A 22098-nucleotide genomic window follows, 5' to 3' on the forward strand; every position below is an offset into this window, starting at 1 on the left:
TCTTATACGCTGTATGACAACTTTACATTATTATTATTATTATTATTATCTGAGAGCCTGATCTGTGCATTGACATACATTACATTTAGGAGTGTGAATAATTCCTTTTCACATTTAATACTGATCACAAGCTGAGTAGTTCTCAGATGCTTATGAAGATAAGATACCTGCCTCAAAGCACTGCGAAGATACTGAAGGTGACAGGAAAGAGAGGAGCTTGGATGTTCAGCTCTTTTCCTCGTATCATTTGCAAGGGCAGCAGTAAGGTGAGGAGTGTTGGCTTAAGAAAATGCAATATTGCCTTTTCACATTTCCCAACTACATTTTGAAACCTGCAGAGACTTCCTGAAAATAAATGCAGCACAAGGAAGGGAGTGGATATGAAAGGAAAAATGTAATTCCAGGAAAAGTGGTCTGGTTTTGGAAATTGAGGTTGCTTACCCCTGTGAAAATGCTAGTTTCATAGTAGAGGTAGAAAGGGGAAGAAAGGCTTAGCATTTTCGAGGTGAAGAATCTGGTCATTCCCATAACTCCCGTAATAAGGGAAGGTAGGGACTATGATCTCATCCTGGCACAAACTGTCCTCTGAGTATACTTTCCCCCCTCTCCTGGACATCCCAGGATCACAGAAGCAGAGAAGGGACCTAAGAGTTCTTCTTCTCCCTATGTCTTCCCTTGGCTCTGTGTTCTGAATTTCTCACTGAAAGAATTACGTTCTGCCTGCCTTTCCATATGCTGCCTGTCCTCTGCTTACCAAAACTGGAAGCATTAACACTCCCCCTGCAGGTACTCGATATAAAAGCATATCAGGAGGCCAGCATGCTGTTAAAGGGTGAGAAAAGGAAAGGTCCACTAACAGCCCCCAGAACTTCCTTTGCAAATCCTTGGTGTGCGTTTTAATGAGACTCATTGAAAGAACCCCTGAGAATCCCTCGCTTTTAAACGCATATGATCGTTTTAGCAATGGGTGTTTCACCTTTCCTCATACACATGGTTTCCAGGTGTGTTCATAGTTTGACTGTGACCTATATGCAAGATGTATGAGTAGCCTAATGACATGCCAAGATGAGTGATGCCAGAGGAGCGGAGAGGTGAGGTGCGTGGCCTGAAGAGCCAGAGGAGGGGACTGATGTAGCAGAGCCTGACGCTGCTGGTGTCGCTCATGTCCGCATGTGGCTGGGGAGAGCGTGGCAGGACCCCTGTAATGGCAGGCCATAGGATCCCTGGGAATTTATAGACACAGAGCAGTAAGTAAGCCCTGCGTAGAGCAAAAGCATTTTTCATCCGCCAGCGAAGATGTCTGCAGCATGCGCATCACAAACCAGGGGCGAGTCACGTCTTTGCCTGACACCTTTTCCTCCACTCTTCTTGGTCTTTTTCAGTTGGAGGAGGACAGGCCTTCTCAGCACTCCCTCCCGAGGTACAGCCCCCTGAGAAGACTGGCGTCCTCCGTTTTCTCCTCCTCAACCCTGGAGACAGAACACTACCCTCACGTTGGTGGCACTTTCATACAGCGCAGCCGTTCGGCGGAGAGCAGCCCCGTGCGCATGCCCCACCGCAGGCACATGCCCCTCACGGCAGGAAACCACAGACTCATGCCTTCCGTCCTCCGCATTTCCAGGTCCCAGCTCCAGCAGGTGTGGGCCCGCTTCACACACAAAACATAGCCTGTTCAGGGAAGCAGCAGCCTCCATAATGCAATAATAGATCCCACCTGCCCACAATGTGTCACCACTTAATGCAATACTGAATCCCAGACAACACTGGCCTAAGGTACTGTAACTTCCAAAGTCCCCGGAACCAGACCCCACAGAGACTGAAAACATCTGGCTTTCTAAACCTCCCAGCAACCTAGGCAGAGCCGAAGATGAGAACGCAGATGGTGAACGTGTGATGTGTGGAAGAGTTGGATGCCAGGGCTCATCTCAGAGTCTTGCCCGTGCATCCTGCAGCCTTGGGGTAGGAAGCGCAGGGCTGCCTCACTGACAGCGAGCAATCGAGCCACAAACATTGTCAAATTGTGACTGGAATGGAGAGATCATGGAGGTATCAGAAAGCTTTACCTTCCCCAGGCAAATTGGTTCAAACATCTTTGTTGGTATCTTACACCGGGCCAAATTTATAGGTAGTTTTACTCTATCTGGATATAGGCAGACTCCCACCGGAAGCTCACCTGAGGCAGGACCTCAGGATTTGTCCCTCTTGTGGAGTTACAATCATGTATCTCTTTCTGTCTCTGGTTTTGGAAACTCCCTTTTGTTGCAGTTCCCATGCAGTGACCACGTATTTCTGTCTCTCTGGCTTTGCCCCTGTTACATTACAGTGGACCTGTTTTGTCTGCTCTCCACTCCGAAGCTGCTCAAAATCTTCCTGCCTTCCCCCAGAGGTGCAGACTGTCAACAGCTGGATAGCAAGGATTTTCCTTCTGATCCAGCTGTATATTACACTGTTTCTCAATTCCAGAAATTTTAGGCACCTGCAGCTTCTCAGTGGTAGAGCAGCCCTGCTTCTTGGCCTTGCTTGGAAATGCCTGTGATAACAGATCTCACTTGAGAAATTAACTGGCCTAAGCACTTGGTATACAGAGCCCCTGGAGACCTTGTCTAAAAGTGACTTGCATCTCAGAGGAAAAGGGACATCAAAGTTAATTTAAATGATGATAAGTATCCCCATTACCTGGGTTTGCAGGGATATACTGTCCTTCTCTCAGTATAGCTGCAGTGTAAAATACCAGGCTGAATTAAGACCTTCAGTAATTAAGTCAATGTAGTAACTGTCTTCTACTGAAATGAGGCTTTGGTTCAGTTTTATGGGATAAGAAATAGAATGGATGCTAAGGCTACAAAAAAAGGGGTCATAGTTTGTGCTCAGGACTTTAGGAAAATGCTAGTCCAAAGTAAATTACTCTGCCCAAAGATCTGCACAGGATCCAGACAAACCAAATCAAACCAAAACAAACATGTAGAAGGCTCAGGCAGATGTGAAGATGGCGTGTGATAAGTCTGGGTGTTGGAAGAATGTTGTGACATTGAGGTATTAGTTCATAGGTAGGGTGTTTCCAGTGGAGTTAAAATAAATGCTTTCTTCCAAATACTGATTTCTTTAGTTACATCTGCCCTGCCTGAGGCTCCCTTCATATCAGATTCACCCTTCTGTAAGCAACCCAGACAGTGCAGCCCCATGTGCAGTGGGAAGTGCCTTCTGAAGCTTGTAGGACCTGGCCAAGTGGGTCTGCATACCACAGGACAAGCTCAGGCAGGCTGGGTGTGTGCTGCCTCCTGTCTGGCCACAGAGCATTCTGGTGGGTGTGGGGCTGGAGAGGGAGGGGGCAATGCACCCTCGTTGAAAAGATTCAGCCCAGGCATGACCAGTTTCTTCCCAGAGTCATTCTTGAATCAATGACATCAAACTCTTTTGATTTGCCCCAAGAATATGAGTGAACAGGACACTTTACTGACTAGACAAAATTTTAATCTGCACTTTGTTTTATTTTTAAAAAAGACACTGGGTATTGCCGGAAATACTTGGACTGAATTAAGCAGTAGCTTAATCCTGTTTGACAGGTCTCCTTTTGTCAAGCACAGAAACCAGAAAGAGCACGGCTTTGCTCTTAGAGTGACATGAGAAGGGATGATTCCCTTAAGTAGACTCTGCTCTGATATTACTTTTTTCGTGTCCAGTAGAGACTTTAATAGAACAGCAGATTCAAGAGAAAATCATATTTGTGAAAGAAGTAGATTTAGAATCAGTAACTTAATAATTCTAAGTTCATAGTCTACAACACTGATGTTTGCTTTTCAAGGTCAGTTTTAGGAACAAATATTTCTGTTGTTCTATTTTTAAAATAATTTTTAGCTTCACCAGTGAGAGAAGGGAACAAACAGGATAACTGGGTATTTATAAGCTCTAACCTGCCCATTTCAGACAAAAACAATGACTAGCCACTACGTACCCCCATGAATAAAATTTTAAAAGCAGTAATTTATCTAATGCTACTAATCATGGTTATATACAGAACTTTTCTTGCCAAGTTAGGTTCAAAAGTCTGATAAAGATGGTCAATTTAGATGGACTTCAGTAAGAATTTCTTCTACTTAAATTTATTAATAAATAGAAAGCCAGCTAATCAAACAAAATATGTTTCTATCTCTTAGGGGGCGATATTCTCATTAGGGGATATTTCTCATTAGGACTCCTGATTTCCTGCCCTTAGCCAAGTACTATTCCGTGTTTTTAGTGGCTGTCAAGAGGAAAAAAGAAATCATTGAGGAGAAGGCTTTCAATGACAGGATGATGGGTGGCTTGATAAAATAATTCTGGCAGGCTAGCTTTGCAGAAAGATCTGGATTGCTTGATAAATTGCTTGGATCCAAACTAATTATTTAATTCAGCCAGGGACAAGTTCATGTTTGGAGTATGGATAATATATGTCACATGCACAGAGCAGGAGAAATGGTGCCCTGGGAGGTGCTGTCACACAAAATGAGGTAGTTGTTAGAGAAAATAATTAGCTGCATCAATGTTCTCATTATGCTCCTATAGCAAAGAAAAAGAAAAGAAAAAATTATTCTTTGATGTATCAGCAGAAAAATGAAGATTTGATCAGAGATGACATCTTTTGTAGTGGTGAGATCAATACCAGACATTATATCCAAGTGGAAATATTTTTAAAAGGTTTTCAAAACCTAAAAAAGGAGAAGTGATACAAGGATTGGTTGATTCTGTAAAACATGCCTTGCAGAGTGAGCTTGAAAAAATGCACTCTGTCATTACAGACAAAACTAAAAAGTGACACGATTGCTGTTAGGAGTACCTGTGAGAAGAGACCAAAATGGGCTTTCAGTCTTCCAGGAAAAGGTATAGGTCTAGGTGCTGGAAGATTAAGTAACAAATGTCAAACTAGAAGTTAGATGCTAATTTTAAAGACATAGGTGGGTGGTAAATGGCTGAAATACATTATTAAAAGACACTGACTTATTCACTGTTCAGATTCTGTAACATGGGATATTGATTTCTAAACCAATCCTGTTAAACCATCAAATTTGGGCTTTGTACCAGAATAATTGAACATGTTGATTTTGCCTGGCTTTTATGGGAAGTTTTCTTTCATGATAAACATGGCTTTTAGAATTTAATTCTTAACAAATTAATTGGTGCTAATGGCTGGAATCCTGATGTTACATTAGTATGTAAAGAGTATTTAAAATAGTAAATTTTCAGTTTTTTTAACATCTTCATATAATGCTGTCATAATTACAATGGGATCTACACATTGTTGAGGAACAGTTGGAAATTTAAGAAATGTTAAAATAGCTCTTTTTTATATATATGAAAATGTAATAAATTAATATTAAAACTAGTTACAGTGAAATTCTGAAAAAAACCCCTGTAGATTACATTTATATTGCATTTATTTATTGTGTTTCATTTATAATGACTGCAATTATAAATGTAAATATGTTCAAATTCAGCTGTCAAAAAAAACCAAAACAACCCAGAAGCTCAAAGGAAGCAGCAAGCAGCTATTTCCCATATAAGGCTGCACATTTGTGGTCAAGTTATATATATCTATATATATAGATATATCTGTTCCCCAAGAAGTACCCTTCTACCCCACCTCATCCCACCCAGCCCTTTCTCCTGTGCCAGTGCCTGTGTTTATGTGGCTGCATGGGGAGAAGGAAAGTTATTTACAGCTTTGTTTTTTTTTCCTGTTCAGTTCATGTCCATTTGCACAACTGCCAGCACTGGCAAGCCAATGGTCAGCAGAGAAAAAAACAACTGATGAAGGGCTGCTGACACAAAAAAAGCCATCATGGGGCTATGGGCTGAAAAGTTAGTTGTCCTAGTTACTTTTCCTTTTATGCCAGATAAGGTTCCTTCTTCTGCTGGGGGAAGTCAGTGTAAATCAATACTACTGAAATAAAATTCCCTTTCAGCATCAGGCTTAGGCATCATCATAAGGGTCCAAGAACAGGGTTTGCATCCTGAGAGAGATGTTGTTAGTTTCACTTCCCTTCGTACACAGCACTTGTTCACCTCAGAATCCAAAACAAGGATTGAAATGAGCACTTGTTGCTCCTTTACAATCATTAGCATCAGGACAGGCAGCTGTTGCTAGGGTATGCTCAACTTCAGTGAGCAAATGCACATCAGTAATATATGCACGCAAAAGCCATCTGTTTATATCTTGATCTCCTGGCTCCTTTCACTTTCTTTCTATGCATATTGGGAGATGTTTCCAATTTATCACTCTCCAGCCTCCTTCCCACAGGAAGGAGCTAATGAGATGTGATTTCTGTGGAAATGTTACTGTAAATGCTTGGGTTAAGCTCGCTTGAATTGGGAGCTCTGCCAGCACCTGTTCACTTTAAGTGGAGAGGGTTTTGGTGGGAGGGAGCTGGCTGAAAATTAACTACACTGACAAAGGTGCAATGTTACAGATGTCAGTGCATCTACATTAGGGGTATCCTGTTGATATAAAGTCCCTAGCCTGAACCTGAGTATGTCTGCCTTTCCAGCACTTTTTTTGTTGATGTTCAGGGGCAGGTAAGTGGAAGAGTTATGTTGCAGCACCTCTTTCACTGTTTAATGTCTCCTTTGTTACAGTGATTACAGAATGTAAGGTAGAAATGCCCTGTAAGACAGCCATATGGGTGATGTAATCCCATCCCAATGCTACCTCTTAATGATGAAAATTATCTTTTGCTCTTTCATTCCTTTTTGTTGTGGTTCTGAACCTGGACATTGTGGTGGTCTAGGCTACTGAAAGGAACAGACTGGTTCAAAAGTTGTATTTGTTGGGCTGTCTTTGTGATTCCGAGAGTCTTCCAACCTAGGCCGCTGCTTTCCTTTCCACACAACAGCTGTTGACTCCAATACCTTTCCTTCAGCTTTTTTCCTGTGGTTCATGTGGTGGTTCTTTAAGGGTCCCCAAGGATAGAGGAAGATCAGCACACCTCTCAAATCCTGTATCCAAATGACTTTTGAGGAGTGTACAGGAAGCTTGCTCTAGCTTTCTTTCAGTGACCAGGTACTCAGCAGAGAGTGAACATTTGAGCACACCTTCTCCCTTCCAGGGCTGGGAGGCAGCAGGCACCTCCTGATCTGTGAAGGATGTTGGCAAATGCCACCTCCCCAGCCCAAGATGAAGAAGCTGTACTTGGATAGTTGGCCTGGATTGAAATAAGACAGCTGACTCTAGCACTGGCTGACGTTCTCTAGGGTCTTGTCCATTGCTTCATAAGCAGAGATATTTCTGTGTTGCTGCCGCCCAGTTAGCTTACATTTGACTCTGAATCTACAAGAACAACACTCAGCTGTGGCCCTGAGCTGTTGGTTCATACTTCACCTAGAATGTGATGAGGAGGCAGAACCCCCTCATCTTCACCTTCATGTTTGGGAAACCTTCTTAGATCTAATTGCCCTTTTGTTCCTCTTTGCTTATCTTATCTCTTCTCCATATAACAAAACTGTTTTCACTCCACCCTGGTTGCCAGAGCATGTCCATTCCACACATTCACCTGTCCCCATGGTTCACCTCCATTCCTGGTTGTAGTAGCTCATCCCTCTTATCCTTACTGCATCCTGCCTTTGCTGTTCCCAAGCATACACAAGGCTTGCCTTCTGCACCAGTATCCTATGCACTGCATATCTCCTCTTCTACCATGTGGTCCCTGTAGCACTTTGATCAGCCTCTTGCCTTCCATCTCTCTGATTTCCTTGGAGCAAATGGTGAAAAACGGCACGTTTTGGAACTTGGAGTAATCTCAGCTCTACTTACAGTCTGCATGAGGAATAGTGATCGTGTTGTTTAAAGGCAGTTTCATTTCAAAGATGATAATGGATGAGACCTTCCATTTTCAGGACAGTTTCATGAGTTTCAAGTCCTAGAATCCTTAGGACTTAGCAGATACCCCAAAATTATTGTGTACTTTAGCTACCAAATTTAAAGAGCTGCAATACTCTTTCCTTTTAGACACAGCTATCTCCTGTGATTGCAAACCATGCAAACAGCTGGTTAAATCTATTGTGGTGAGCTTGTTTCTAAGTTCCATTTAAATTGGTACCTTGTCTCTGTGAATGAGAAAATGTCTCAAGTCCAGTTGCAAATAGGTCAAGCTACTCCAACAGGATGTTTCCTGGGCTGGCAAAAGTGGCTGTCTCACCCATTCTCCACCCTGGAGAGAGGGAATGCAAATAAAAATAGAAATAAATAGGGTACTTCCAACTGGACAGAGCAATATTCGGTGCTACAGAGCTGACACTTCATTCATTAATTCTAAAATTTAGCAGACTGGTGTTTCCTCCTGTTACCAGTCTTATCTGGAATTATCAAAGAGCGGTAGATTTTTTCCTTGAGGCTTGGTGTTCTTCACTTTGCCCAGATAATGACAGATCTTCCCTTATCTTATCTATGCCACTGGCATTATACCATCAAAGTATCTTCTTGTTTTAAACAAGCTCTGTGCTTCTTCTGCAATTCCATTTGGCAGCCAGGTCTCCCCAGCTGCTTCTGCAGTAGTCAAACCCAGGTGTTATTAGAGAAGGCAGCATGCCTTTAAGAACCAGTCAACAATCTTTTTTTCCTTTTGGAGGTGAAAAAAAACCAACAACCAAAACCAAACAACAACAACAACAAAAATACCAAAACCCCAAACCAACCAAAGTGAAGGAACTTCGATTTTTTTTTTTGTGTGTATAGCACTTCTGGAAAGAGGCCTATAGTTTCAAACTGATGGGTGATAATAAGAAAAGGTGTCTTTAGCAGCTTCCATAGCCTGCTCACAAGGCAGAGAGGTTGTTTGACTCTTCAGTAGTTGGGCTGTGTTTCTTTTCTAAAAGTGACTCTGAAACCAGTTAGCATAAAGCTTCTTTTCTAACTGCTCTGGGCTGTGAGCACTTCAAGATGAAAAACAAAACATTGGTCTGTGCTTCAAATGTTTCTTCCAAAGGATGCACTTTGGAGTGTTTACCTACCTCATTTGTCTTTTGTTTCAGTGGCATTGCCAGGCTTTGGTACCATCTTTATCACTGGCCATGGTACCCCAAAATGTTCAACCTCTTCTAAGAGACTTTCTAATTTGTTTTGTAGTAGAAGCCTTCTGCAATCAGATGCAAAACCTGGGAAAACACTTCAATTTAGCTTTTCCAGAGGTTATTCAGAAAAAATATCAATAGTCACAATACTTAGACTGTTCTGTGGCCTCTTAACACAAAAACATCCCCAAGTGCTTTATTTTCCCTATGGATCACTTCCCTGCTGTTTGACACATGGAAGCACTGAAGGAACTCAGCAGCAAATAAAGCCTTTTCAGAGCAAGTCAGGAGAAAACCAGATGTGAGAGTTTGATTGCACAGAGAGAATTTCAGGAGCCAGAATATTATTTCATGATCTCAAAATAGTCAGGACAGTGGGTGGGACCTATATACCAAATATGACAAGTATCATTGAGGTATTTCTTTTACTACAACTCACCAGGAATTTCACTTGCTCTGTCATGTAAAAATGCACTATTTAAATCTGGTGCTGCGATCCTGTGTAAATAAATTAAGGCAAGAAAATATAACTGTTTATAATTTAGTAGTGTAAAATAGCGCAACAATAGGATGCACTGTGAGACTGAAGATCAGAAAGCATGGAAAGATGTGTTCAGTCCTTTTCCTGTTTTCTACTGTCCTTCCCTCTCACACCTCCATCAATTAATCTTCCATTATGTGTTTATGTGGAACTTTTAAGTGCTTGGCAGTGGCACAAGGGTGTTCTTGAAAACATAAAGAGATGTTCTACTGCTCATTTGGAGGGATTGGTGACAGATACCCACAGTGTTTGTCCAGTGGGTTTAGCATCTCTTCCTTAGGCTATATGGAGTCTTTGTGGTATCCATTCACATTCATATTACAGCCACATAGTACTGCATCAATGATCTGACTTATTTTTATTATAAAACTACTGGATCAGATGAATGACACATTTTATTAATGGTTTTCAGTGGAGGTTTTTTTGCACCGCTCTTGGAACTTTACCTGGAGCTGAGACCATTTTCCAACTTTCATGGTGAATAAGAAAGGGCTCTTTTATCCCAGTATATTCAAATAAGATTTTATTTTTATTTTTTCTGTTTTTTCTTTTGATGACAAATGGGAAAGAACTATTTAGAGATCACTATCACATATTTGTCTAGCTTTGCTTGGCAGTAACAGATGGGCTTGAAGAGGCTAGCTGAAGAAAATAAAATTGTGTTTCCTGGCAGATCAGGTCTGAAGCCTTGAAAATCATGGATGACTTGCAAATCCCTGCTAGTGTTTATAGTGAATAAATTGCCCCAGATATTTCTCATCTGGAGAACATGGGATGCTTTTCTTCTTGATCTGCTTCCTCCGTAGTTGCCAGCCCTCCCCAGGGTGACTGGAGGAGATGAGTTTCCAGAGTGGCTGACCAAAGTAAGCAAGATTTGCCTCCTGATTTGACTCTTGTTCCCAGGGTGGTGTTAGGATGCTTTTTCCTGGGGCTTCCATTTCTGATTGTATGTATGTTTTTGTGTTCATGACCCACACCTGGAGTGGGAATGGCCACACATGGGCCTGCCTTATAGAAGCGTTTCTTTGCTGGTAATGGGCCACTTTGTACACATCTAAGTGCTCAAAAGGCTATTGCAAAGATTGAGTCTCAAGCAGTTACAGAAAGTATCCTCGTGGTGTCTGATTCAGATGGCACGCTTGGCCTCTTTCTGCACATTGGAGATCTGATTTTGGCAACCTGGCCCAGACCAGTTTTCTTAATTCAGTGTCTTATAGCATACATATCCCTCCATTCCCCATCAGCTGGTGGCAGAGTGTTCTGGAGACAGAATGGTGCTGCCACTTGGGACGTAATTTATTATTATGCAAACACCTATTTTGGGTAATGTTCAAACATTAAATAAAATGTTTTAACGCTGATTGTTGCGGTACTACCTTCCTTTGTGTTGCATTTCTATACCACGTGCTCTCTGTTTGGGCTGCTCTAACACACAGACCTGCATTTGCAGTTCCATGGGACAGCACAAAGATTAATTTCTGGAAAATATTTCAAAGTATTATTTGATGTATTGCATCTCCTTTGTATTACACCTGCCATTGAAAAAATGATGTTACAATGAATGTACATTCTGAACAAGCTGCTAACCATGTAACTGGGGATTGGAAGCAATCCCCATTTTACATTCACTTGCATGTCTTTTAGTGCTTGAAAAGAAAATTGCTTTTATGGTAGGAGGTGGGTTTTTTTCATATGCAAAGTGTTTCAAGTCAGTTACCTCATCTAGTGCACTTGCCTCATAAGAATTCCCAGGGCTTCCTCCAACAATTCCAACAACTTTCTCAGTTTAATTATGAGTGCAATTAATTGATCTGGCAATGTGAAACGCAGTCATGGCAAATTTCCTCTCAACATATCCATGGGATTCTTGCCTCTCAGCTTGGTCCTCCTTAAAAAAAAAAAAAAAAAAAAAAAAAAAAAAGAAAAAAGAAAAAAGAAAAAAGAAAAGCCAGATCAGGTTCTTATTCAGCACTGCTGACTCCTGGTTATTTTTACGACTAAAGAAGGTACTTAGCTTTCAGAATCTCCTCTTTCTTGCTGCTATTAAGTTGCCTTTACAATTAGGGACTAGAACAATTTTTAGATTACAGTTTCCTTCCACTTTGCTTGCCATTTCCCAAGTCTCTTACAAGTGATAAAAATGAGGTGGTCCCCATGTCTGCGCAGACAGGGAGCTCTGCTTTGACTCTTGCTGGAGACACTGGTGGGTGCAGAGGTGGAAAGCTAAGTGGCAGGCGTACCACCTTTACAGAGCTATTGCTTCCATCCAAGAAACTAGGAAAACTGGCACAAACCTAACAACATATGAAAGCACAAATAGGGAGGAGCAGAGCACTTACCCAGCATAGGACTGCATTGTCCTATTCACCTTGCTAAAAAAAGAAAAAGAAAAAAAAAAAAACCAACAATGAAGAGAAAGGCAATGGAACATTTGATGGTAAGATGCTGGATAGAACATCTCTCTGACATTTATGGTGCTGATTCTTGGAATGCAGAGATCCTGCAAGCAAGCATGGCAGCTCTAAGACCCCTGCTACTTTTACCTCATCTGATGATGGTTTGAAGAAAGAGCTGCTTCAGAAACTCAGATTCTATTTTTTTCCAACTCACTGTTGACAATCCTGCCAGGTGTCCCAGTCCCAAACAAGCTTAGTCTATGCTGGCAGAGGATAATGTCACTTCCAGGATATGCTAAGGTCCTGATAGTATCTGAATCAAAGCTGTTACAGGGAAGACTGGACTATGGCTCTTGCTGTCTGTGTGCCATCTGCATCTCTCAGGACTAAGGCCTCTTCCCATTTCCAGTGGAACAATTAATATCATATTGGGAATTTGATTTCTGCTTCTTGGACTTTCCAGCTCCCATGAAGAATCTCAGGGACCAGCATATCCTTCCTTTGCATTACCTTGTGTCACCTGTTAGACTTCTGTCACTGCTAAGCAGGAGAGAGTCCAAACCATATTTAACCAACTGCTATTCAAGTAGGAGATGAATGTGGGTTTCTGTAGTCATTTCTACTGAGAGGAGACAAAAGCTGTAGATAACCTGTTGTACTTGGTTTACTTGAGAAGCTTCATCTGCTGGGACTTACGTTTGCTTGAAGCGGTGGATCTCAGGAAAGTCCCCTTCAAGCAGGCCTTCACCATTAGGAGGCATAGCAGATGGGTTTCCTCAAGTTGCAAGAAGTCCTCATGAATTGCTAGGGTCAGAAAGTTTGAAGAAGCTCTGGATGTTTGTCTCAGGGGGAGGGCAGCAGGGAGATGAAGGGGAAGCAGCCTGCTCTAGCTTTAAAGGTGGTACTGAGTAGGGATCCATTTGGAAGGACATAGTTGACTAAAGGGATCCAAAGCTTGTTTTCCTTGAGTCTTTTTATTCTTCCTGTATCTAACCCCTTTAGAGCCTAAGGTCAACCCCTTTTTGTACTGCAATAACACTGTAATATATGCTTGCACTAATTCTTCTGGCACACCAAGCATGCAAGAACAATTTAAGGCTTTTTTCAGAAGAAAACCACTGTATTATTGTGTATATAGAAATACTGAGAGAGAAGTTGAATTCTGTCTCCTGTATAAAAGCATGCATTGATTACCTGTACGTAGACCATGCTGTAAATGCTGCAGAGTACTGTAAAATCCTACACTTGAAACCACAATGAACAGGCAGTGTCATCAAAAACAAACAAACAGAAGCTGTGCAATGGATTTTGTGCCTTTTTTAAATCCATGTATGTTAATCCAGACAATCGGGAAAGAAAAAAAAGAAAAAAAAAAAAGGAAAATAAAGCTTGTATACTACCAAAATCTTATTAAAGAATCAAAGGCAGCACCTTGGTGATGGCTGGGTTTTTTATTTGCTTTCTTCCTTTGTTTTCCTACTCCCTTTGCTTTCCAGCTCTGGGAAGGTGTCTTCTGCTTGTCCTTGGGTACATGGGAACACTGGGGGCAGGGACATGAAGAAGTTCTGGTAGAATACTGAGATTTTATTAATGTGAACCTGGAAAACTTGCAGTTAAGACAGATCTGAGACTAGAAACAAAGTTCTGTGACTGTTGGAGATGTATTTAATGTACTGATGGAAGGCCACACTGAGTTCCATTTACTTAAATTTGTGTACCAATTTCACTGACTTGAACTGAGTCATATCACAGCAGCAGGTTACATCTGGCCTCAACTTATCTGCTTTGATGGTTACCAGCATCCAAAATGGCTAAACTTAAGCTTGTACAATTCAATACCTGCAAACACACCAGAAACAGTTTATCACATGTATCTTGGTTTCTTACACTGAGAATCTTCCCCTTGCTGGCTGCACAGTGTGCATAGAGTGGGTGGATGGATGTCTCCCATGAGACATTTGACAAGGTGTTTATGAACACGTGGTAAACCTCAAGCCCCTTCACCCTGCAAGCCCCAGGGAGATGGATGTAAAATTGTGGCTGTCCTGCAAGTCATGTACTCCTGTCTGGGCTGTTCAGTGGATCACCTTTCATCATGACTCCTAAATGAAAGTAGTCTGCACTGTAGAGTGGCATGTGACTCACTCACAATTGCTGTTGGACTGTGTGGGAACACGCTGGAAGAGAAAACACAGAAAAAGATGGTGTTTGCTTTGGTATGAAGTGTATAGTTACTAATTCAGTGTTTTCCTGAAAGTGGCTGGAGAGTGAGGCTGCAGGCAGTAGTAGGAGCATGGGAACACACTGGTACCTGTGAAAAAGGTTGGTGTAAGCTTTCCTGCTTTCAGGAGAAGCATAAGACCCCAAGTCCTCAAAGGCAGAGAGCAGCTCTTGCAGACAGGTGATGGGCTGAGGGGAAGAGCTAGGATTAGGCCATGGTCTCTGACTTACAGGGCTGTACAATATGAGTCCCTTTTTTAGCCTGGGAATTGAATGGAGTGTCAGGATTCTTCTCTATCAGCAGTGTCCAAAACTGATCTACTCCATGGTGAACTCCCCAAAGTGTGTTTTGGTTTGCCTCTGTAAGGTGGTTTGTATGATTCTGTCAGACACTGCAGAAGGATGCACTAAAGCAATAGTGATGATCGCAGCCTGGGACATGGCTGACAGCATGGTCTGAAACAGAACAGTAGGTAAAAGAGATGCAGCATTTCTGGGTTTATGTTACACTGGTAATTGTGATTAATTTTTCCTGTACCTGGTGATTTTTCTGGTGGGGTAGTTTTTTGTTTGGATTTTGTTCTTCTGTTGTTGTTGTTGGGGATTTTTCCAGAAATTGTTGCATTCAAAATGTTTAAAACTAAGGGATGGGAGAGAAAAAATATCCCAAATTGATTAGACTCACTCGAGAAACTGTTCCCTTTCCCCTGTGTTAGTGCTGCTGCTTGGAAGAGAAGGCTTTTCTGGTGTACACTGGGACTGCTCTGCATGTGGACACAGGTAGAGGCAATCTATAAGATCTCTTCTTCATGCCCTCATGTGTTGTGAGATCATCAGAAAGCCATACAGAGAGAGCAGATACTGTCATTGCTGTAGGGACCTGGGCCAACGTGTGTAACTTGAACCCACCAATGTGACTCTGCTCCTTGGCCTGTCTGAGAAGAACATGTCTGACCACAATCCTGGTTACCAGGGGACCTGGTACCTTCTAATGTATGGCTGTAAAATTGCTGTAGCAAAGTGGATATTGCATCTTTGCTGATTTTTTGCAGTATTTGCATCATCACTAGGATGCAGGAACTTTGCTGCTGCCCATATGTGGTGATCCTTAGATCTCATCTGAGGCTGTCCCAGTGCAAATGATCTAACTAATTGGAAATCCCAACAGTTTACAGTAAAGGCAAGCCCTCAGACTCCACTTACCTGTTCATGACAGGGGCAGAGATGGACATGAAGGGGCTGGTTTCTGTCTCTGCCATATATGAGCAGCTAGGTCTTCTTCTCTCCTGACTCTCCTCCCTCTTTATATTCTAACTCTGGCCTCTGTGCAAAGCAGGGACATTTATTGCCTTCCAAATATATATTTTTACCCAAAGTAGTTACTAACCAAATAGACATGAGAGGCTGAGAGCTGGGTTTGTTCCACCTTAAAAAGAGAAGGATTGGGGTGGAATTCTATTTCCTTGAAATACCTGATGAAAGGGTGATGCCAGACTCTTCTCAGAGGTGCATGGTGAAAGGATGAGGTGTGATGGACATAAGCCTCATGGAAGGAAAATTAGATGTAGGAATGAGATATAAAGAAAAACTTCACCACAAAGAGCCTTAAACACTAGGGAAGTGTCCCAAAGAGATTGTGGTATCTCAGTCCTTTGAAGATACTCAAAACTCAGATGGACAGGGCACAGAGAATCCAGCTTTCAGTTGGTCCTGTGGTGATTGGAACAGAGAAGATTCCTTACACTTTTGTTATTCTACAACTATAAGATAGAGGTTAAGCCTCTCCATTCTTTATCTGCTGGTATCTTCCCACAGTTCTTCCCCATTGGTACAGTTCTCCAACCTTTGGGGGCATATTCCTAGAGCAGCTGAGTGTGCTGTAATACAAAAGACACATGATGACTGTCAAGAGAGGATAAAAGCTTCTCCAGTGAGACGTTCAAACTGGAAACAGCAGGGTGTCCACTTGCAGCTAGATGCTGATCACCTTAACTCAACAGTGAAAACAGTCTCAGACTTTGATGCCCTGGGACAGTCTTCCTTGTTAACAGCTTCAGGTGATGATAGTGATGAAGGTAAGAAAATGTGTTCAAATAATATTCGACCCAAGAGATATTTCAATTAAGTTTCTTTTAGTTGGGTTTGTCCTCCATATTTTTGGCATACTTATGCTCTTTGGGTTTTCTCCAAGGTGCACTTACAGTAGGAAAAAGACCACAGTCTCTGACTTCTTTAAGAAATGCATTCTGGCAATTTTGAGGTACTACATGTAACAGGCTAAGCAGACCAAGTCTCCCAAAGGTCTCCCAAAGGTAGATAGAAGCCAAGCAATCACTGTTGTGCTTAGGGTGCCATGTCCATGCAGGGAAAAACAGAAAGATGGAGAGAGAGGCAGTCTGTTTGCTAAATTTTTCTTTTTATTACAGCAACATCATGCTGTCCAGCTCCATGTCATACGTTACTGCTTAGTGCATTCTCATCAGAGTAAAACCTCTGATGTCTTGCAAGGGAAAAGATCTGTTGGAGGAAAGAGGGGTTGCTGAGTACAGGGCTGCTGGTGGGACAGACTGCAGGGCACAGAAACCATATTTCTGGCCTATATAGGATATTCACTGCAGGACTGGATTCAGTTCTCCTTGACCAGAAAGCAGATGAGATGACACAAACTCCTAAGAACTAGCAGTCTTTTGTACCAATAACCACAGAATCTAGAAAATGGGGTGAAGTAGAGCAGCAGGTGAATTGCTGGGCTCCTGTTTCAGGTCCCGGTCCTTCTGGGGAAGCCATTTCTTTAGTCAAGACACCAGGGATAGGACTGTGAGCGTATGTCTTGGTAAAGCAAATCCAGTCTTAGGCTGCTGTGTAGACTGATTTCCAAGAAATGCCTGAGAGAAAAAGCGAAGTGGGTAACTTTGCAAAGGGTGGTCATTCCCTCCTACTAGTCTGAGTTCCACACCTCTCATTGTGATGCAAAAGGTAGACTGGATCAGTTAAATCCCACATCAAGTTCATACAGGGCCATCTTAAGAGCCAGCCTTCAGCTTTAATGAAAGAAAAGCAGCAGCTTTGACCTCCAGAGGCATTGCAAAAAACAGCTTGTGTTTTAATTTGTAATATAAATTATAAATAAAAATAAATATAAGTGTAACATAAAAGGAAATACTAAATGGATAACAACGTATCACCATGCATAATAGCTTCATGCTACCCACCAGTCTATTTGAAATGTCCCTGCTATACATGAGCATAAAGATCTTACATTTTCCAGATATGTTCATAGGGCAGTTGCTCTGAACAGAATAACATGCAGATTTTCAGCACGATCTGAAGTTGTATTATTGGACTTGAAAAGCTACTGAGGGCTTTTTTTCTACCCCAAAAAACAAAAAGATCTGTTCCCATAGCTAGGTGAACGTGCTAGCTGTTGGCAGCTCTGTAGCCCACACATTTAAGTGGGTGTTTGTTTAGTTGTGTAGCCTAAATATTCCATGACACTGTCAAATGCTGCTCAAAAAACACAGAGGCCTGGACCCTTTCTGTTCATAAATAGGACTTTTCAAGGGTAACACATGATGCATTATTGACGGCCTGAGTTCATGGAGAGTCTTTTGTTTTCCAGCCCTCTTAATAGAAGGGTGACCTAAATGGTTTTTTAAAATCCATTTTGCAGAGTGGTGCTGCTGTGGTTTTCATTTACAAGCAATTGCTAATTAGGCCACATTTCGATGAGCATGTTTCCTATTTGGTTTGCCCTTTTCCTCTAGTTCGGTCAAGTGTGTGTGTGTGTGTGTGTGAGCTGCTGCTTTTCTGTCGTAGAATGTTCTCGAATGTTCCCGAAAGGTAGGGGGTGTGACCCCTTTGCCGTGCCCAACCCCATGTTTGAGGGGCCAATTAGATCAGCCCACAATCCTGTGCTACCTGCACCAGGGATTTGCTGTGCTACAGGTAAACACACCGGGTGTCCAGTAAAACATTGTGTTGATGTTTGGTGACGGGGGTGTGGTCACAGAAACACTATATAAGAAAAAGTTACTGTGCAATAAAGTTGAAGCTTGTTTACCAGCCATATTGGTTACATTAGTTTTCCCTCACCATTCTCCAACACTTTTCTGCTAGTATTATTTGCAATGATTTCACAGCCTACTCCTGTTACCTTATGGGCAGTGTCTCTGCTACAGGCTGGCCCAGAGTGGCCCCTTGAGTTCACTGTGGCCTGGGCATAAAAGAAAGTTGCTGAACGGTTCCAGTAAGGAAGGAGTAAATTTGTAAATATATAGATACTGAACCAAATACATAAATACCAGAGAAGATTGGGAAACATGAAAAAATCCAGAGGAACTGCATGCAGAGAGCTCTTTTAAGTCCAGAACTAAGGACCGTTAACAAAGGAATGCCTTTGAAACTTTCTTCTTTTTTTTCTATTTTTTTTTTTTCTTCATTGATAAGTATCTTTGAATCTCTCCTTTCTAAGGTTTATTCAAACTGAATGATAGAGTGATCACTGTTCAGGCATGCATTTTGGAAGCATGGTCGCCCAGACGATTTCTGCTGATGCTGCCCACCTGATCCTTATGTCTTCTGTGTCAGTGCTATGTCTGAACACTAACTCTTTTCTTTTGTCACATCTGTCCTCTTGCAGGCGTATATGCTGAAGTCATTTGAAATTAATGGTCTGCCCAAGGCGGTGCCTTTAAGTTTGCCTTATCAAGACTTCAGAAGAGATGTGTCAGGCTACTGGGAAAAGCCTAAGGTATCCCAGCGGATAAAGAAAGTTGATTTCTCAAATGTTATCTTGACTGCTCCTTGCAAACCTCTGGAACCTTACCTGGAAATTAATGGAAAAGAGGAGGAGGAAGAAGATGATGAGGAAGAAGAAGATGAGGAGGAGGAAGATGAGGAGGAGGAGGCAGAGGAAGAGGGGAATGAGATTGACATGAACAGTGATTCCAGCAGTGACCTGAGTCAAAAAAGCACAGAGCGCAGCCAGGAGTGTGCACCATCCACTCTCCTGGCTGATGACCAGAAGGGATCCAAGGGTCGAGCATCCACTGCTGATGGGGACCTGGAGCTAGAGGAAGGCTCAAAGACACTAGTATTGTTTTCACCAGGTGATCTAAAAAAGTCTCCAGTGATCACAGACTTGGCTCCAGAAGTTGATCTGGGCACTCTTGCTGCACTGACACCTCAGAGCGAGCGACCACAGCCTATGGGTAGCCAGCTGGATGTATCTGAGCCAGGAACCCTGTCCTCAATCCTTAAATCTGAACCAAAGCCTCCCATGGCAGTGGCTACAGCTTCCTCCCCCTTTACCAAAGTTGAGCGCACATTTGTTCATATTGCTGAAAAGACCCACTTAAATGTCATGTCTTCCAGTGGACAGCTGATGAGACATGAGGAATACTGCCCTCCAGGCCAGTTTGAGGAGGTCATTGTCGAAGAAGAACTTGAGGACAACCTTGTGCTGGTAGAGAATGGAAGCATCCATTCAGGGCTAGAAGGGGCAGAGACAGAGAGCTGTGCACTTTCAGCTAATCACATTGAAACCACCTCAGAGACAGCCAGGGAGCAGCTCGCCCTTCCCAATGGTGTGGCAAAGCCTCCCGAAGACAAGCCGGAACTCTCTGACAAAGTGGCTGTCTCACTGGATTTGGAAGAGCCTGGCAAGATGGGTACAAGTGGGCCCGACCTTGCAAAGTCAGCATCAGTAGCAGAACACCTCAAGCAAGCAGAGACCCTCCCCGACACACCACAGCAGGGACCCAGGAGACCGCTGGGCTCCAGGTATAGAAGTCGGATACCCATTTTGTTCTCTGAGGAGGACACCGGCTCAGACCTTTCAACTTCACTCTCGGGCAAAGACAGGATTTATAAGAGGGCAAAGCAACCTGACTTGGCTCGCCTGGTGATGGAAAAGAGGCAAAACCGTCTCCTTCGGCTGGCCTCAGGGGCCTCTTCTTCAGCATCCTCCAGTGAGGAGAGGCCACGGGCTTCAGAAACCTTATCGGGCACTGGTTCTGAGGAGGACACCCATGATTCTGATGACTCAATCCCAAGGAAGGCAGGGAAGGAGAAGGCTGCCCTCCTGGGAAAAGAAGAGAGACCCATAAGCACAAAGAGCAGAATCCCTCGGCCCATCACACCAGTGAAAACACCACTAGAGGCAGCAAAGCCTGAGATCTCCATGGCTGTCACAATGGCAGTGCTATGTAGCTCCCCACAGGATGCAGCTGTTGCCTACAGGTAAGACCAAGTATTAAGGAGGCACAACCAGGGGCTTTGCTCACCTCTCTCTGCTTAACCCTTCACTTGGGTTGAATGCATGGTCCATTCCTGTTTCCTACAGTAATTTGAGCTCACTGGTGTGTGTAATTCCCACCTCTTTGTCTTCTTTGGCTCAGTCTGGCCAAAGAGCCAAGCATCTCTTCACTTGCTCTGGCTCTGAGGCATTTTTCCCTTCCATGAGCTCTTTCATTTGGTCTGATCCTACTAATAGCGAGTTCTCCCAGTGCTGAGCTCCCTGTTTTGCAGCATGCTTGGCACAGCCATGACTCTCTCTGCAGGGAGACTTGGACTGTCTATTGTGATTAGAGCTGCAAGGGCTCTGAGGCTGCCAGTTTTGATTGCCTCAGAAGATGGCCAACATGCAAAGAGCTGGAGAGAGAGAGGTGCACATGCATGAGCATTGGTAGTGACCTGGAACAGCCTGGGTCACCTCCAAGTGGTCTGAATTTCCTACACATCACTGTGCCTTGAAGTTTTTGGAGGGATACTTGGCAATCCATTAAATTGGCAGAGATGTAAATGGAGGTGGACCTTCTGAATTCACCAGCATTTGGCTTTTCTACCTGGCCTTGGGGCTGGAGGTCCAGCCCGGGAGCAGTGGTGCTGATGTGGCTTTGCCACAGGGTAAATTCTGATCTTTCAGAAGGGGGGGTGAAAGGTGGGGATGCCTGTGGGTTCATTGATCTTCCAGCACACCACTGTTACTGTCAGAGACTAACTTGTGCAACCCAGCTCATGCCCACCTTCTCAGATTGTATCTCCTTCCTTGAAAGAGGTTGCTGCATCCGTGCTGCATGCCGTCCCATGTATGTGCTATCAGCCAAACCATGCCTGTGCATTGGCCCAGAGGGTGCTGAAGGATCAGGGCAAACACTTGCTAGATAACAGCATCAAGAGTTACAGGATGATGTTCAAATCAATGCTCCATTTTATGCACCCCTGTCATCCTGGTGCTGGACACTCCTTGTAATTGCCCAGCAACATTCATGCCAAACCTGCCAGGAGCCTGGAGCTTCTTGTAGAAATTCCCTTTCATCTCCTCTCCTCTCCCCTCCCCTCCCCTCCCCTCCCCTCCCCTCCCCTCCCCTCCCCTCCCCTCCCCTCCCCTCCCCTCCCCTCCCCTCCCCTTCCCTCCCCTTCTCTGCCATCCTCTCCTCTCCTCTACCTCTTCTCTCCTCTCTCTTCCCCTGTAGGCTTCAGGCACAGAGAACAGTCGGAAGTGTCCCACAGGAGTGCCGAACAACACAGACACAAAGTCGGATTCCTCCTTCACCAAGCACCACTTCTCTTCCCCTACGGAGCAGCTCACAGAGGTCCAGCTACGCATCCCCTCGGAGCCCTGTCCTTCCTTCAAGAAACCCCAGTGCTTCCCCCAAAAGTCAGCTGCCACCTCGGAAGGAAAGTCCTTCTCCCTGCCGACAGCATAAGCCAGGGACTGCTCTCCAGCGAGTTCCTCCTTCCCCCCGATTTCAGCCCACAGCTCAGGCCCTGGGGCCAAAAGGAGATCCCCTGCCCTCTCCTAGTGTGGCCAAAAAACGACAAAAAGGAAAATCCCAGACTCAGAGTCCAGCAACCAAAGGAAAGCAGGTGTCCCTGGAAAATAAGGCAGCTGCCAGATAA

The 22098-nt window shown here is 43.5% G+C and overlaps 1 protein-coding gene across 1 annotated transcript in view; it reads left to right on the plus strand.

Annotated features, from left to right (window-relative positions):
* The window catches only part of TTBK1 (tau tubulin kinase 1), a 105408-nt gene extending 83310 nt beyond the window's left edge, over positions 1 to 22098 (plus strand). Inside the window, exons 14-15 of the mRNA XM_030447682.1 lie at positions 18836 to 20436; positions 21672 to 22098. Coding sequence (XP_030303542.1) covers positions 18836 to 20436; positions 21672 to 22098 — 2028 coding nt within the window. The remainder of the gene's footprint in view (positions 1 to 18835; positions 20437 to 21671) is intronic.

The sequence above is a fragment of the Calypte anna genome, chromosome 3, assembly GCF_003957555.1.
Source record: "Calypte anna isolate BGI_N300 chromosome 3, bCalAnn1_v1.p, whole genome shotgun sequence".
Classification (NCBI taxonomy): Eukaryota; Metazoa; Chordata; class Aves; order Apodiformes; family Trochilidae; genus Calypte; species Calypte anna.